The 17757-nt window shown below is 43.0% G+C and overlaps 1 protein-coding gene across 4 annotated transcripts in view; it reads left to right on the top strand.

The window, feature by feature from the left end:
* Positions 1–17757, top strand: part of LOC138722560 (origin recognition complex subunit 2-like) — a 74755-nt gene that overhangs the window by 55579 nt on the left and 1419 nt on the right. For 3 of the 4 annotated variants that reach the window (XR_011337726.1, XR_011337727.1, XR_011337728.1), the window contains one exon: positions 331–845. Coding sequence is in view for 1 of the 4 variants with exons in the window: in XM_069860845.1 (XP_069716946.1) it covers positions 2964–3107; positions 4087–4173; positions 5485–5574; positions 6342–6373; positions 7641–7698; positions 8530–8714; positions 9265–9363; positions 11346–11455; positions 12936–13068; positions 13485–13581; positions 15226–15372; positions 15957–16128; positions 16455–16516; positions 17301–17419 (1535 nt within the window). In the remaining 3 variants the exon portion in view is untranslated. Of the gene's footprint in view, positions 1–330; positions 846–2963; positions 3108–4086; positions 4174–5484; positions 5575–6341; positions 6374–7640; positions 7699–8529; positions 8715–9264; positions 9364–11345; positions 11456–12935; positions 13069–13484; positions 13582–15225; positions 15373–15956; positions 16129–16454; positions 16517–17300; positions 17420–17757 lie in introns of those variants that run through there. The other variant, XM_069860845.1, reaches the window with a different exon arrangement.

Genomic DNA, 17757 nt, shown 5'->3' with positions numbered 1-17757 from the left:
ATTAAATCGGATGCTTTTAATACATTCTAGATTTACTATGGTAGCTTTTATTTGCTATTAAAAAATCCCCAACAAGTAAATTGAGGTACCCCATGCTGCATTTTTTAAATTTGTAATTCGTGTACTTTACAATGACTCTTTTGATCTGTTTTTGTCCTTGTAAGAATACAGGATATGCCGTCAATTTTACTAGCAAAAAAAGAAACATTCTGCAAAGGTTAAAAGATTATTTTCCTACTTTTTTCTGTCATACCAGGTTTGTTTCTCTGAGCTACGGTTTCTGAGGATTTTTTACTACTTTAGCATTCTGTAATCTTATCTCTGTCATAGAAGGAGCGTAAGCAGCAAGCAGCCCGCTTCTTGTGGACAAACGGGCGAGGAAAAGGACATGGGCTGGTGGTGTGAGCCCCTCTTCACTGGGATAGCCCTGTCTGCTGATGGGAACCCCAGGCGTTCTGCGTTCGGTACTGGTGAAGGACTAAACCAAATGGGTTTTTAATAACCACGACCTCTGCTGTACGACGTCCTTTCACCTGGAACCGGGGAAAAATCTTCATTCTCAGCCCTGAAGATGGCACGTACTGAAGATCATGTAATTGGTGCATGTAAGCCATTATCCTAACTGTCTTACTGAGCTGGTTAATGCTGTTGGCTGTTGTTGAAATGTGAAATGTAGTTACTATTGACTTTGTAAATACCTGCCAGAGATGAAATATAATTATTTTAAATGGTTGTAAATAGAGATGTATAAAACTTGACACAATCTGCAATGCAGAAAAAAAATTATATATATATAAAAATATATAAAGATGTTAAATAAATATTGTGCTGTTTCTGAACAGAAATGCATGCTTTGTGAACTGTTTCAGAGAATTTTAGTGGTGGTTGCCTTTGAGGGGGGTGGTGGTGGTGTGTGAAACTGAGCAGCAGAGCAGGGGTTCCTCTACCCCAGGAGGGTGGGGGTGTCCCAGGAGGAGTGTGGGGAGGTTTCTGTCTCTTTTCTGTCTCATCCATGTGTCTGTCTCGTGTGTCTGTCTTGTCTGTGTGTCTTGTCTCTGTGTGTGTGTCTATTTTGTCTGTGTATCTGTGTTGAAACAGGGAATAAAGGGTTAACCAGCAGAGGCATTCAGTAACAAGAATTGAAGGCATTCTTCAAAACAAGAACGTGTTCTCAGGAACTCAGTAGGGTACTCAGGCTGGAGCTGTGCAGCTGTGCTTCAGGGACACAAGAAGACTACCCAAGGCTAACCGGTTGTGTGGTTTGAAACAGCCAACTCGGCTAAGGCGAAGAGTGGACTTGCGATTATAAGCTCCTGGAAATAACTATAATAGTAACACCCTTTTAGTGAACTAATTGTGATGAAAATAGCTGCTGGCAATACGCATACCTGCTCTATAGCTCTGCTGAGTTGTGAAGTGTGATTCTATGCGTCAGTGTCTGTCTGTGTGTCTGTCTTGTCTGTGTATCTGTGTGTGTCACTCTCCGTATGTCTGTCTCTCTGCCTCTGTCAGTCTCTGTGTGTGTGTGTCTGTCTCTATATATTTACCACACTCTGCCTCTCTGTCCCTGTCTGTGTGTCTGTTACTCCCTGTCCCTGTCTGTGTGTTTCTCTGTCCCCCTGTGTCCCTGCCCGGGGGGCGGGGCCGGGCGGGCCCACGCTCCCGTCGCCACGGCAACGAGCCCCACCCCCCCACCGGCGGCGGCGCGCGCAGCGGAAGTCCCGCCCACCCCGCCTCCCGGAAGTCCCGCCCTGTGGCCGCGGCGCCCGGGCCGCGCCATGAGCCGGGTGGGCGAGAGCGGGGTAGCCCTCCAGGTCAGGTTCGTCCCGGACGAAGAGGTCCTGAAGCTCATCGCCGACGATGCGGGTATGGCTGCCCCCAGGGGAGGGGGGAGCCCCGCTCCCGCAGCCGGGCGGGGGCACCCGGTGACTCCCCTGCGAAACACGGGGGGATCCGAGGGGAAGGAGGGTCGGGGTGGCTGCTGCTGGGGCTCTGACGGGTTTTAAGGTTTGGAACTTAAAACTTGCCTGTTCCAGGCAGAGCTGGCTGTTACAAGACTCGTTCTGGAGTCTCAGAAAGCGAGCATCCTTTATCAGCCTGGGCAGCGCGCAGAGCGATCCGCATCGAGCGCGCAGCCGGACAGCAGCTGGGACGGGGTGGGTTCCCGCTTACGTGCATGTGGATAAATTACCCTAGAAACCCTGTGTGTATTCTGTTACTTTCTAAGGTCCAATTCTAACGTTGTCATGAAACTTCACAGCAGTCAAAACTCTTGCTAATTTGGAGCTGGCTCCAGCTCTCTGCTTAACGTTGTCGTTGAGATAAGAAGATCTGCCAAACAGAGTTGGTTACAGAAGAAGATACATCTGTTCAGCGCAGATCACACTGAACACAAGGCATTATCTTCAAAGAATGAGCAGTGGGAAAGAAACCATCTAAAAGAAAACACGATGTCAGAATTAAGTTCCATGTAACTTTCAAAAAACCAGTTGCTTAGATGAAACTTAACTCCACTTCTTAACTACAGCTTGTATCAGGTCTCTAGGCATCTCCCAGCCTGAGTTCTCCCATGAGTGCACTGACTGCCTGTAGGCCAGGTCTTTTCCACTTTCTTGACTTTGCTAGGAGGGTCGGCATGGCAAATACCATCCCCTTTGAGTGCAGTTTGACACTTCTGTGTGAATCACTCATTCCTCCAAAACTTTGGAAGCTGTTGTGTGCCGAAATGGGGCTCCTGTTCTCATGGGCTGCAGGGGCCAGCCCTTGCAGTAAAGGAGGGACTAATGGCTGTTGGGTCAGTGGGTCACCAGGGCGCACACTGGCTGTTCTAGAGGGACATCTTTTCTGTGTTGTGTTTGTGTAGTGGTTCGCGCAATGGGAGCTTGGTCTCTGAATGGGGTAGCTGTGTCCTACTTCAATAGAAATAATGACATAGGAGGTTAAAAATTTTCTTGTAATCCTAGGTGTTAAAGCACGGAAGGATAAGACCCAGCTGGTGGACAGCGTGAAGAGGCTTGTGAAGAAGCTTGAGAATATTTCAGATGAGGAAGCTCAGGAGATCCTGGAAGAGAAGAACTATGTTGCTGCTCTTGGAATATGTGCCCAAGGTATTAGCAGGGGAAAACCTAACACAGCTGTGAACTTGGGAGATTCTTGCAGTATCAAGTCTTGGTGAAATTGCTTTTGAGGGCTGACCGGCTCTGGCTGTGGTGGAGCAGAGGATAATGATTCTAGGATTTTATTATGATATTTATTTCATAACACCTGCAATATAAAGAGTACTTTGAGGCAAATAATTAAATGTCGCATTCCATCTTCTTTGGATTAGGAATACTGTTGTGCTTCACTTAACTATGTCCTAACTAACACAATGACTTCATGTTTTAATGGAGCTTCTGCAGAGATGTAAATGACACAGAGTATATAAACAAACACGATAGCAATAACATTCTTTTGAAGGTGCTCTCATGTACAACCTGTTTTCATTCAATGTGGCCAAAAGACAGGAGTCAGCTTCTGCAAGTGCTCCTAAGAAGAAAAGGAATATAATAGACCTGGAAACCAAGGTAAAAATGATAAAGCAACATGAGGGGAAAAAAAAAGTTATTATTAAAATTGGCCATGATCTAGATTTGGCACATCCAATGAGAACATAAATTGTGCAGTGTGATGCAGTACTTTATTAAATTTATATAAATTACTTTTAAAGCATGCTCTATTTTAATGTCATTGAGTTATCTTGTGCAGCCTCTCTGCCTCATTTCACAAGACAGAAAACTTCAGCTCCATGGTGCGTTTGTTAGATACAGTACATTATGGTATTATTAGTATTACAATACTGCAGTATTAATAATGTTATTAATGTATTACTGCTGTTGATTTTCAGTAATAATTAGCTTATGTGATGTATGTGTTATGCTAATGTTAGGTTGGGTTACTGGAGGTCAGGTTAGCTTAGGGTAGGTTACATCAGGTCAGTTATATACCTCAACTTGCCTAACGACAGAATCGACCGCCAACATTCAGGGAGGCACAGCGATATACCCGTGCTTTTTAAATAACTGCCAGTAACATTTCTTTTCACAGGTTCAATGGGAAATGGCTCAGGTGTAAGTGGTGGTGAAGTTTACTCGTTCCAGACTCCCAAACGTTCCAGCAAAATGGCAGAGCTGGGTATGTTTTCCTCTTTTTTCTTTTATTCTTGCTCTGGATACGGTCTATTTTGAGTCCTCTGTTAATACGATTTGTCATTTCCGTTTATTCAAAAAATATGGTTGCAGTATTCAATAGCTTTTATCTGGCTCTGAATCAGTCTTCATCAGAAACCAAAACATATGGCTAGGACAAAGCAAAAGCATGGTGGGAATAAGAAATACAGGTAATATATAAACACATTAGAAAAAGTAGAAGTTTCTTAATTCTGGGAGCAAGTCTGCACATAAGAGCGAAAGGATGTCAGGAGTTTTATTTGTATAACTTACAAGGATATTAGAATAACTGATTTTGTAGCAGAGTCAAAAGCAGTAATAACTTTGTGTGTTAGGGGATTTTGCCTACTTACAGTGTCTGAGTGTGCTTGCCAGGCTAACTGTGGACAGGAGAAGCAAGCAGAAAGTGCTGGTTCTGGAGAGGGTAGTCTTCTCTGGTTCAAGTAAGGTGCTTGAGTCCTGCTGCCATTACCTTTCTTCTCACTTTTAGAGTCTTTGTGTGCCCAGCATGATCTGAGCGTCATTGGTGGTCAGCTGTCACAGCTACTAATACATCCTACAAAGGGTGATCCAAGGGAGAGGAGTCATCCTTCTGGATCACTGTGTAGAAACTATGCTTTCCGTACCTCTTTAGTTCTCCTCTGGGCTTCTGCTGTGTCTTGGGAAGCTGTGTATTTCTTACAACTCCTGTAGGAAAGGAGCACACTCCTGCAGCAGGGTGGCTTTCACTGCTGCACCGTTTTGGAGCCACAGCTAAGTTGGAAAACTGACACAGGTCACACAATGGAAGGCTGGTTTTCTTGAGGGACCGTTAGCAGGTTGTGCAGATCAGTGATTCAACTTCGACTTGTGCTGATAGGTAGCAGGAAGAGATAAACAGGATACAAGAACTCACCTCCTGGGGAACTCATGTATTTGCTCCACCTGCTGCTCTGTTGTGTCCAGTTTAGCAGTTTTAAAGGACCAAGTGAACATCACCAGACGTTGCTCTGATTCAAAGACGTGGTCTCCCAGGGAGCAAAGCTGCTCTGCCATTGCCTCCACTATACTTGTAAAATGAGTTAACTGAGGAGTTCAGTCTTTGAAAATCTTTGTTAAAAATTATGTTGACCATTAGGGTTAGAAAAAATGGAAGTATCTGGTGCACTTTCTGAAATCTCTAGGAAATTAATACTTGAAGAGTGTTTCAGGGGTATGTCTCCATGGCTGACTAGCCAGAGCTGGAAGTTTTGTACCTGACACACGAAACTTCTTCCCTTCCTCCTGTTTCCTGCAGCCTCTGAATTAGCCCAGACACCAGGACAGAGTGTTGAACCTGGGCACGCCAAGTGCCCCGAGAATACAGGCAAAACCCCTCAGAACAGCAGTAAGTCCCGTGGTGCTTTTGAAAATCAGTGAATGGAGGTTATGTTTCTGTTTGGGTGATGGAATAGATGCTTGAGAGTCAACTTCTGTCATGCTTGAGTATTCCAGTCAGCTTGACATTGTAGACTGAACTGCTTGGTATGCATGGCCCCTGGTTCACCTGTGTGTCAGGCCTTTTATTCTGCCCTGCTGATGTAGAGAAAACAGGAACTTCTCTCTCATCCATTGCCTTGCCACTTTGTGGTTTCCTCTGTGATCAACAGAAATACTTGTGCTTGAAAGAATTATGAGCTGGGCTGATGTGTTCAGCACCAAGTGAAAGTGGGTAGGAGTGTATGGGTATTCATGTGCAAATTCACACTTTATTATACTCAAGCACCCAGTGCTGCAGGGAGAGATACAGGTGGGAGAAGTCAGTGCGGGTTAACACTGGCAAGAGCATAGTACTTTGTACTCGTGGAGTCTGATGTGCTCAGGGGGAGAGGACATTAGCTCATTTCTCATCCTCGTCCTTCCTGCTGATAGCCACCCAAAGCTGTGTCCAGAATTAAAAGCTGCCTTGTGTGGTAATAACATTGACTGTCTTTGTTCTGTCCATGTCTACCTGTGAGGAACTAGAAGCTTCTGTCATAGGATTAACCACGCAAGAGGCCGATATTTTGGTGCAGTGTACCTTTGAATAGCGAATGTCTGTTTTTCTAATAGAAAATCTTGTGCTATCGTTGAAAATATGCAGTACTCTGAACAATGCCGTTTCTTGCTTTGCAGAACATTCCAGTTCAAATAAAGTGTCGCAGAGGGTGAGTGACTCCGTCTTGTTTTGGGGTTTGGTGGTTGTTTTTTTTCACTTTCAAAACCTGAACTGGCCAATTACTAAATTCTGGAAAGGAAGGACCTTGAAAAGCCTCATCCACAGCACAGATGTCTCCCCTAATACAACTGGGCAGGAGGAACTCAAGTGAGAACCAGAGCTGCCATTAATCAGTATTATAGGATTTAGAATCAGTGAGCAAATAGTGGGTTTGACGGCTTAATTAGCGTGGGTGGAGACTTTCCTTACATCATACAAATCAGGATGTTAGACAACCCCTTAATATGTAGTTAAACTTACAGCTTTCCAGCTTCTTATCAAAGGAAGAAAGCCTTAATTGTAAGGAGTGCTGTTAGAACAGGAATTCAAGAACTGTGGTGCTGTTCAGCGTCTTACTTTAGCATTTGCTTATAAAAAATAAATTGTGATAGTGTGAATGTAAGTTGTGAATGCAAGTTCATGTCACCTTTTGTGATGCTACAGAGAGATACAGTCCAGAACTGCCAGTTGTGGTGGTTATAAAAAGAGCATTGTGAAACAGTTGGCTTTCTAAAACGGTATAGCAACACACTAGAAATGTGTGCACAGCTTTTCTGGTATAAAGTTCCAGGATGAGAATTGCCTGTAAGAGATGCTGGTTGGGGAATGTCATGTTCGCTGTCTGATAATTTCACATCTGCTTTGACAGGATTAACAGAAGTGTTTCTAAGTACTGCAGGCTTGATCTGGTGTCCAAGTCAGGCGTGTGCTTTGCACACATGTAAGGAAGACATGCCCCTGCAACTTGATGAGCCCAGGCAGCATGGGTTCCCTTTGCTGTAATTCTTCAGGGCTTAGGATTCTGAGTAGTCTTCTTTCATTCTCGTAGTTGTTTTTGTAGTGGACTTCCAAATGGTTTTGGTTAGACATTATGATCTGGGAGCTCTGGGGAGCTGAAGCATTTCCAGTTTGTCATTGCTTCAGCTTGACTCTACCCAAGGAACCAGGATTGACATCTTGGTTGTAGATTTTACAGTTTTCTACCCTCCGTCTTTAGTTGGAAGAATTAAGCCCCTTTTGGAAACTGGTCCTGCCTCCCTCTAGCTCTGAATGGGAAAAAAAGAACTCCCTATACTTATTGCCTCTGCTTTCCCAGTTTCTTGTGGGATGAAGTAGTTTGGAAATGTAACTTGGTTCTACTCTTTGCATGGCACAGGGCTGTTTTGAGGAAGTATACATTTCTTCTTTTAATCAATGCTTTTTCTTTGCTGTTGCAGAGTAAAAAGAAAGAAGCTGTGTCTACCACACCTTACAGCCTCAGAAAGAGGCTACCAGGTAAAGAACAAGCAGTCAGTTCCCACAGTCAGTGAGGCACCCTGTTCAGAGGAGAGTGTTTTGCTTCATGGACTTCCCCTGTAGTAGCAGTCTGACTGAAGCAATCTGATTCATCCCGCAAAGAATGTAGAAATGTCCTTAAGGAAGTCTATGTAGACCTTGTCCTTACAACAGATTGCTACTTAGGAAAGGATTGGAAAGGTTAGAAGCACCAAGTTGCTGAACTTCAGTAACATGATCAAAAGAGACAAAACTCTCAGTAATTTAGCCTATGCTGACACTTAAGTCTGGCACAATTGCTTGAACCAAGTCTTAAAACTTCTTGATGATACATGGGACGTTCATGGAAGAGACCTTCCAATGACTGGTTATCTTCTTTTGTGTTGAGAGACCAAGACTGAGCCAGATTCTATCTATGCTCTTCAACCAATATTGCTAACAGAGGTCTTTTACAACACCTTTTTTGCAGTGTGTGACCCAGAAGATAATTGGCTGGTATGATTGACATTTTGGGAAAACTGACACAGAGGTGCTAAGAGAAATAGGGAATTCTATTGTCCATTTTAGTTACTTTTTGTGGTAGGATTATGTTTCTTAGTTGAGGTCAAGGAGCAAGCTTTACTAAACAATAATTATAAGCCTAGAACTGGGAAAGATGACAATGTGAGTCTGCAGTCTTCTAAAGCATTGATTTTACATTTCTATGAAATATATTTAGGAATCATATACTTGAAAAACATCCAGAGAATGTATGTGAGAGGGTGACGTGGTACAAAATGTGTTCTGTGTAAGGACCTGCTGCTAGCTCTTAACCTTAAATTTATCTTCTAGCTCCAGGTCTCTATTTAGAAAGTGAGAGTGAATATTCTGCTTCCTGCTCAGAGGAGGAGGATGAGGAGGACCAGCAAGAAGTCAACACTGTTTTATCAGGGCCAAAGACCCCAGCAAAAACAAAGGCTTCATGTGTGCCTCCTCCCAGAAACACTCTAGCCAGAAAAAATAAGAAAGACAAGATGGTGAGTGTGCAGGAAATATACCCCTAAGCTAACAAGTGTGGAGGGACATTTAATGGTAGTAAGCTGTCAGTGACCATACCTAACTATGGGAAGAACTGCAAGACTCATTTTGAGTCAAACGAGCTGGGTTGGCTTTTGCTGTACTTCTGAGTAATCCCTGTCAGATGTCCATGAAGCAGGAAGTGTGCTGAGAAATGATGATGAAGTTAACTCCTGTAGCACTAAAAGAAGCACACACTACTTTCTGGCTTGGTGTTAAACTTGGTGTTGTCTGATGTCCTGCAGCACCAGGGATCCCCACGCTCCCTTAGAATTACTGCTGTACTCTCTCAGAATTTCTTTTCTCTCTGCCTTCAGGAAGGAACCATCTGACTAGGTTAGCTTTGGTAGAATGCTACTATAGAAGCCATTTTTGCAAGTGTCTCCTGGCTTTCTACTCATCCTTGCTCTATATATCATATTGGCCATCTTCAGACATGTTCGTGAGTGCAAAGGGAGTGGGGTAACCTGATAGCAGTAGGAGTTGGCTGATCTTGCTGTCCCTCTTCAGAGCAACCTGGTGGAGGAATACTTTGAAGCTCACAGTAGTTCTAAAGTGCACACTTCAGACCGAATGCTGCAGAAGTTGCGGAAAAGAAGATTGGACCAGGTATGCTTACTAGTGAATCGCATTAGAATCATAGAATAACCAGGTTGTAAGAGACCCACCGTATCATCGAGTCCAACCATTCCTATCAGACACTAAACCATGCCCCTGAGCACCTCATCCACCCGTCCTTTAAACACCTCCAGGGGAGGTGACTCAACCACCTCCCTGGGCAGCCTGTGCCAGTGCCCAATGATCCTTTCTGTGAAGAATTTTTTCCTAATGTCCAGCCTAAATCTCCCCTGGCAGAACTCGAGGCCATTCCCTCTTGTCCTGTCCCCTGTCACTTGGGAGAAGAGGCCAGCACCCTCCTCTCTACAACCTCCTTTCAGGTAGTTATAGAGAGCAATGACGTCTCCACTCTTGGAGCTTTTGATTTCTTTGATGAAGATTTCCCTTCTCAAAATGTCCCAATGTTGCTACTTCACAGCTGTTTATGCGGATGACACTTGTGGTGGTAACACTCATTTAGGTCACATTTTAAGCATTATGTCTCCTGCTGCTGCACTGAGCAGGGGCAGTGCCCAGTTGTTTTAACCTGAGATGGGAGGGCAAACAGGTAGAAGACATTATCAGGTGAGCAGATAGTTGATAGCTGCAGTTATCAGAGCAGGGTAAAGTTTGCTTTTAGGGGAGGAAAGGGGGAAGCGGGGGAAGGCCTGTGGAGACCTGCCTTAAAAATGATCATCAAAACAGCATTTTTGTCAATGAAATGCTATGGGGAGTTACAAGTTGTCTTGACTACTTATGTGTAGAGGAAATGGAGAGCCCTTTTCATCTGGAGCGTTACTGGGTCAAAGCCACATTCAGGACTGGGACTGCTCAAAATGATGCTTAGTTTGTGAAACGCACTTTGTACCTTTCCATTTCCTAGGAGACAGGAATGATCTAATTTTGGTGACTGAATTAAAGTATTTTTTTTCCATATGCTAATTCTGCACGACAGTTCAAAGCAAGCAGTTGCACCCAACAGAGACAGGTACACAAGTACAGGTGCCAGGGAAGCATGTAAAATACTTGGAGCTCTTGTATCTGACTGCTTTTTGTACCTATCTGTGTTTTAAAAGATGGGCATATATGCAGATTACTTTATGTCTGCTTTGCCTGGAGTTGCTACCAGAGAAACATCTGGATTCTTAACAAGTTCTGTAACAGCTCTGGATGGAAGTCAAGGCTTTCAGTGTTAAATCTACTGCTGGCTCTAAAGCAATTGAAGGCTTAGCAGCTCTGTCTCAGTGCTTTATGTTTGTCTGATGCAGTGCCACTGTCTTTGTGTTTTTTCCAGAGTAAACTGTCTTCCACTGCACAGGAGTGGAAAGCAAAGCTGTTAAAATTGAAGAGAAGGGGAGGCCAGTGTAGATTTGATGCTGTTTGTCATGCTACTGAGTTGTTTAAACATCAACATTGCAGCACATCTTTAAAGCTGAATTAATCCTTTGATTCTTGATACTTTTGAAATAATTTTTTCTATATTTAGCTGTCAGCAGCAAATTATTTCCTTCCTGCTGCATTTCTTTTGCAAGATGATGTTTGAGAGCATTTGCTTGTAGTGACAACCACGTGAACCATTGCTAAGCCTGTGAGTTGGAGCCCTTGCTCCTGTGAGCAGGACTGTGATGTTGGTATCCTCCCGGTACAGTGCTTGGTGCTGCCTAAGATCTGAATGTGTCCATTATTTCAGTAGTGGTTTTCCCGTACTCAGCAGGAAGAGATAAAACACAGTGCGGTATTGGTTCTAGATCTAGTCTGACTGCCATTTCACATAATAAGGCTACTAAATCTTTGCTTTGTTTTTCCAGTAGCAAAACTGTGCTTAGGGAGGTTTTCATGGAAAAAAAACCCACAGCTTGAGTGCACCATCAGTGAAAACCATTATGCTCCCTAGCTAGAGAGGATACTAGAGGGGTATTGTAAGGACTCCAGGTATGTGTCTTGTTTTCTTCTGAGCTTTAAATAACTGTCATTTTATTTCTTTCTCAACACAGCAAACACTGCATGACCTTCTGAAAAAAGCTCCCCTTGCATATGCTGCTGAAATCAAAGACCTAAACCAGCAACATGAATCCCTGTTTTCCAAGTGGATGCTGCAATTACAGTAAGTATCCAATGAGAATCACTGGATAGTAAACAGGCACTGCCAGTAAACTTACCCTTAACATCAACGACATCCTCGGGTAACTTGAACAGCAACTTTTTTTCCTTTAATCGATTGCTTAAATTTAAAATTAGGTGACATTAATTTAGTACAATGTTTCCTGTAGATCAGATCATACCTGACTAACTCTTTGAACTGAATGCCTGAAGTGAAATGAGATTGTGTTCTGCCTGGCTGCTTTGTCTGTGCCTTGGTAAGCCAAGCTAGAGGGCATTCGCAAACAGGGAACACGAATGATGAGAAATGTGTCCTTTGTGAACAGTCAGTTTTGCTTACAGCAGCGTAGTTGTTAGTGAGTAGCCCACCACCAGCTTCTTCAGTACGTGGCTATCCCCAGTGGTGTAGCAGTTAACTTTGATTGTCTGTGGTACCTAATGACCTAGGCACAAAGAAACATTAATAGTGTTGGAAACATTAGCAGTATAAATTTTATCTGGGTTTGTGTATATCTTCACGGGAAGGAGAAATGAGTAAGCATCCAGGAAAGCAAACGGGGAACTATGGAGAGCTGTGAGGTCTGAAGCACCTTAGAGAGAAGGCAGGCCACCAGCTTTGAAGGGAAGTGCTGAGGCAGGAGATGTTGGTGAGGAGAAAATCCCCTGGAATTTTTGCAAGGGAGTGGAGTATAAAGAAATTTGTGGCCATGTGGGGGTGACAGAGCATATGAAAAAGACACTGGCTTTGAAAGTTGTAGAGTTGCAAGAGGGGTTCTCTGTGACTCAGTGATCTGGGCAAATGGTTAGAGATGCATGGGGCAGGGTAGAAGGAACAAGTCCATAGATGATAATGAAGTCAATGACAGTTGTTAAACACCTTAACTTTGCTCAGCGCTTTTTTAGTGCCGTGATACTCTTCCTTCTGGTCAAGATGATGCATTTCCTGCGTTGCAAAACTAAACAAAGCTTTGTGATTCCCTGCCATGTTTTCTTTATGCTTTCCTGCCTCTTTCTCTGTGGAACAGCTAGGATAAGAAAGAGATATCAGAGTAGTTTAATTTTGCTTTGAAGTTGTGCCTGCATTGTGAAGGCTTGCTTTTTTTCTTGTAATTGCCGTGAGCCATGGTAAACATTTAATGTAGTCACTGGTGAGGGAGTGAATGTGAATGCTGGTTATTCTTTGTTATCTGAAGTTGCAGATCTAGTCTCATATTCTTGAACAATACCATTTTCTTATATAGATGTTTTGCTAAATTTTTGGGCCCCCAGACTGCCAAAATGCCTCGTGTACTGGGAGGTACATCCCACATTTCAGATTCCTAGTGGCTAACCTTGTTTGTGAGCTGAAGGTAAGCCTGGATCTGATGAAACACAACATTTTTAGATGAGTAGATTGCAATGGATCATTTTGCTTAATGAATGAATGGGCCTAAAAAGGGACTTATACTTCTTTTGATTCAATGTATTTGCTCACTTCTCTGCAGCTTGGGTTTCAATATTGTGCTTTATGGACTGGGTTCAAAGCGTGATTTGTTGGAGAAGTTTCGTACCTCTGTGCTCCAGGATTCTGTTCACCTTGTGGTTAATGGATACTTCCCCAGCATCACTGTGAGATCTGTAAGTGTGGGAAAAGCTTACGGGTTTATTTAATCATCCTCTGTTACAGATACTTCTAAAGCATTTCAATGTAAAATACTAAGGAAACCTGCTGCATCCTATAGCAGCAGACTCTTAAGTGAAGAGCAGTTCCTGTCCTGGTGTAAACTAGCGAAGAGTTTAAAGAAATTAGCCCACGTGTTTTCCAAGGAATCGCAGTAATTCCCTTCATTAATAGATACCCATCAGTCTAAAACGTTTTTGTCACTGTTTTGAAGAGATGTAGAACTTTTTGCTTTATGTTGAGTGTTTTGGGGATTTGGTGGTAAAAATCAGATTACCTCCCTCATGACAGTCAAGGCCTCCGTTTCAGATTTTCTGCACTAGGTCCTTCGGTGCCAGAACCCTCTGGAAGGGACTGCTTTTTTCTTTTTCAGATTCTCAACTCCATCACAGAGGAGGTACTAGACCACATAGGGACCTTCCGCAGCCCTCTTGACCAACTTGAATTCATCATTAAAAAGTTTAGAGAAGGTAAAATGATTAATTTTATACATAAAAATGTTAGAGTTCACCCACTATTAGGAGAGCCTGGACATCTTATGTCCTCATTGTTTTCATATGTGCAGTTAGAGTTTCTTAGTTTATTGTAGCTACTGTACTTTCTTGCTTGTCATTTGTGCCACATATATAAAAACATACACGCACCAGGGTGATCCCAAGCTGTTTCGTTAGCCAGTGTTTCACGCACTAAGTTCTCTAGAAAGGGAAGGAGGAGGGCATGAGTGTTCTAACAAGACTGATGCTCCTCAGCCCTTTGGCAAACTGAAATGCTCATCTCTTTCATTTAGCACAGTACCTCTGTGCTTTATTTATATGGAGTTTCTGTAGCCATGTGTTTCCTGATGGAAGACAGGATGGGTAAACTCCAGCTTGAGTTTCCTGCATGAGGGAAGATGGCTTTTAGTGGCTACTTGAGGACCTGACATAAACCACACCAAAATCAACAGAAGTATGAACTCGCAAACAATATGGAATGACAGTTGCTGACAGATACCAAGTCCTTTGGGCTGCTCTGGAAAATCAAGGCCTGAGAGCCTTTCCATAAATGTCGGTATAGCCTGGATTAAGATTGAAATGCACATTGTTTAGTGGAATGGTCATTTAAATTTAATATATGTGAATACTGACATTAAGATGAAATAAAGGACAGTACAGTCCAACAGGCAGGTTAGAATTGGGTTCAGAAGCAAAATTAAACAAGTATTGCCACACAGAATGTTCCTTTTACTGCTTATGTGTTCATACCCAAATTGCTGTGGAATCTTATTTGTGCATAGCACTGGTGTTAAAAGTGTTTACGTTGTATTTTCCATCATTATCTTAAAGTATTTCTGGTAGGAAAAAAGGGAAAAAGCCTGAGTAATGGTGGTACCCCCTGAATCTACATAAATCAGTCTTGTGTAGTGCGTTATTGCTGATCTGACTGGGAGTCTGAGGAACCTTTGGTTGGCAACCAAATATGCATTCACTTCCTCAAAAACTGAGTCCAGAATTGCTTCTGGGCTCGGGACCTAATAGCTGTCCCCAGAGATAAGTACAGCAGCAACAAGCTAGCTAGATATTTTAACATCTACCATTTGCATTACCCGAGCTAAGTCTTTAATTTCTTTTGAGGACTCTGGGAAAGATTTGCAATGAAGTTAGCATGCTTTTGACCCAACCCTGAATAGAAAATGCATTTTCATTGTGTGGAGGGGAGCTTAAGGATCCTAGTCAACTAACTCAAAAGAACCTGAACAAATTGTGCTTAGACTTCCATCCTAAAATATATTTGAATGACCTTGAATCACAGAACTAAAAGCCATAACTAAAAGGACAGTTCCTAAAAATAGCCAAGAGCAAGTGGAAAGTGGATTTTAAGAGAAAAGCTTATACCACAAAAAGACCAGTAGCTGTGATGAGAACTGATACAGTGAATGAAGAAAAAGCCTTTTAGGTGCTCAGAAATGGAAGATGTGGGGTAGAGGTCAGAGTAACCTGTAGAAGGAAAATGATTTGATATTTGAGTGATGGAGCCTGATGGAATAGACCTGTCCTAGGCCCCACTGGGAATGGGAAACCACTTTGTGTGCAGTTTCTTTGACTGGTTCTCTACTGTTTTCTCTGACCTTGCAGATTCATCTTTAGAGCTCTATGTTCTCATTCATAACCTGGACAGCCAGATGTTGCGAGGAGAAAGAAGTCAGCAGATCCTTGCACAGTTATCCTCTCTGCCTAGCATTTACCTCATTGCTTCTATCGATCACATCAATGCTCCTCTCAGTGAGTCCCCTTGGGCCTGATGTAGCAAAGAGAGAAGAATCTGTGTACTACTTTGGGGCTGCTGAGCATGTTTCATAAGCTCATGTATTACTGTTGATGTGCAAAATAAATCTGGTGATGTATGTATAGTGGTAGCACCTAGAAGCCCCAGCTGGGACTGTGGCTATGTTGAGCCAAAACTATGAATATTCTGAGAACTAGGAACAACTGATCATGATATACAAATAGTCTCCAAGCTTCTGGCACCCTTTGATTTAGGGGCTTACTGAAATGGAGATTGTATGTTAGGTCTGTCATAGCATCTAAATTATTTTGTTTATCGGCTAGAAATTCTTTGCACGCTGCTGACTCTGGAAAGATTTACAATATGTCTATGAAGCTAGTATGAAAAAGGGATGTGTGCAAATGTTTTGTTGCAGAAAATTTGTCTTACTTGAACTCCCAAGTATCTGGATGTACTTACTCTGAATTTCCCAAGCATACATTGTTTCCTCAAATCCTAAGTACATTTTAATATTGCTTATTTAACACCTTAGAAAAGATGAATCTCCCAATTCTGTCTGCTCTTTATTTTCTGTTTCTAGTGTGGGATCAGGCAAAGCTAAGCCTTTACAACTGGCTTTGGTATGAAACAACCACATTTAAACCTTATGTAGAAGAAACATCTTATGAGAATTCACTTTTGGTACAACAATCTGGATCTCTGGCTTTGAGCTCCCTTACGCATGTCCTGCGCAGTCTCACTTCCAATGCCAGGTAAGACATTGTTACATTTCATAGCAGCACTTCCCGAGGATCCAGTCCTTGCCAAGTTACTCTGGTCTACACCTCGCAGGAGGCAATCCCTGTTTTCTGACAAGTGTTTGAGATGCAGATGGTAGGGCCTGAGTTCCACTTGGCTGGTTCCTTTATATGAACAGTATTTGGGTAGCAAGCCTTGTCCAGTGATGTGACTTATGCACTAAGTCCTGGTCATGAGGGAAAATTCAGTTAATATTTTATAATGGTGGGGATTTGGGGTTTGGTTTTGTGGTTGTTTTTGTTTTCCCTTTTGACTTTTCCCCTGTCCTCCTTTCACCTAGGGGGATATTCAGACTGCTTGCTCAGTACCAGCTGGGGAACAAGGACAACTCATCTTACGTAGGTATGTATCCACCTCTTCTCATCTGTCTGGGGTGCCATGCCAGCTCAGTCACAGCGGCGCTACCTTTCAGTATGCAGGTTACATGAGCAGCAACTGAAGAGCTCTAACTGTTGGGTCACTGAGACTTGGTGGCGTAAACTGTCTTCTAGTGGTGCTGTGTCTGATTCTTGACAGGAAATCAATAGACCGTCTGGTTCTGAAGGACCTTCTCTTACTGTTGTCTGCTTTGATGTTTAGACATGACTGAGACCATTCCTGGGGAGCTGTGGAGTTAAAAAATGAAAATAAAGCAAGAATGTGAATTTGCATAACTAAGACCTGAAGGACCAGGGAAAGACAGGAGGTTCTGTTCCCACGCTGTTCCAATCTAAGTGATGTCTGATGTGTCCCTGCGTTCTAGGATACACGTGGAATATTCTATCACTGTCTCTAACAAGTGCTGCAGGGGATATGAATAACATGTTAATGATAAAGAAAGTTAGAAGTCAGATAGAGGAGTTAGAAGTTAAGAGAGATTAACCATGTTGGGAAATCTGTTTAAAGTGCTATTAAAATTCCATTAGGCAAACAGGATGGCTGGAATGTTAATTCAGTTGTTTTCCATTAATTACTGAAATATTACCGTGGCTGTGTATATCTGAAAGAAGCGGTGGTGTTAGTGTAGCCACTCTGGTCCATGCCACAGCAACATCTGTAGGTGGAGATAATATATGGCATTAGACCTGGAAAAATCTGACAATCTTACCACTTCAGTTTCTTGTTCTCACCTTTTTTCTGTCTGCAGGGCTGTCCTTCCAAGACTTCTACCAGAAGTGCCGGGAGGCTTTCCTTGTGAACAGTGACCTAACACTCAGGGCACAGCTCACAGAATTCAGGGACCACAAGCTCATCCGAACCAAGCGGGTGAGTTGAGGGAAGAAGATGATTCTCGGTATTCAGTGAGCCTAAAGAAAACATGCTTACTTGCTATTAAGTATCTCTTTGCAGCTCACATTGAGGCTGTATTGTTTGCAGCACCTAGGAACAAGCAAAGGGCTGAAATTCTGTAATTGCAGGTCTTACCCTGTCTCCAATTTCTCAACACCCTTTATGTGGATAGGGGGCTGTAAAAATGCAGTGTGCTTCGGTTATTCAGCAAGGTACGGGTCTCTTCTTCCTGAAGACCGAGAAGTAACAGACCTCAGAGCCTGCCAGTCTGCTTCTAATAGCTACCTGTATTTACACGATGGAAGAATGCAGGC

The sequence above is a fragment of the Phaenicophaeus curvirostris genome, chromosome 7 (assembly GCF_032191515.1).
Source record: "Phaenicophaeus curvirostris isolate KB17595 chromosome 7, BPBGC_Pcur_1.0, whole genome shotgun sequence".
NCBI lineage: Eukaryota > Metazoa > Chordata > Aves > Cuculiformes > Cuculidae > Phaenicophaeus > Phaenicophaeus curvirostris.
This window is presented reverse-complemented; position numbering and strand designations above follow the sequence as displayed.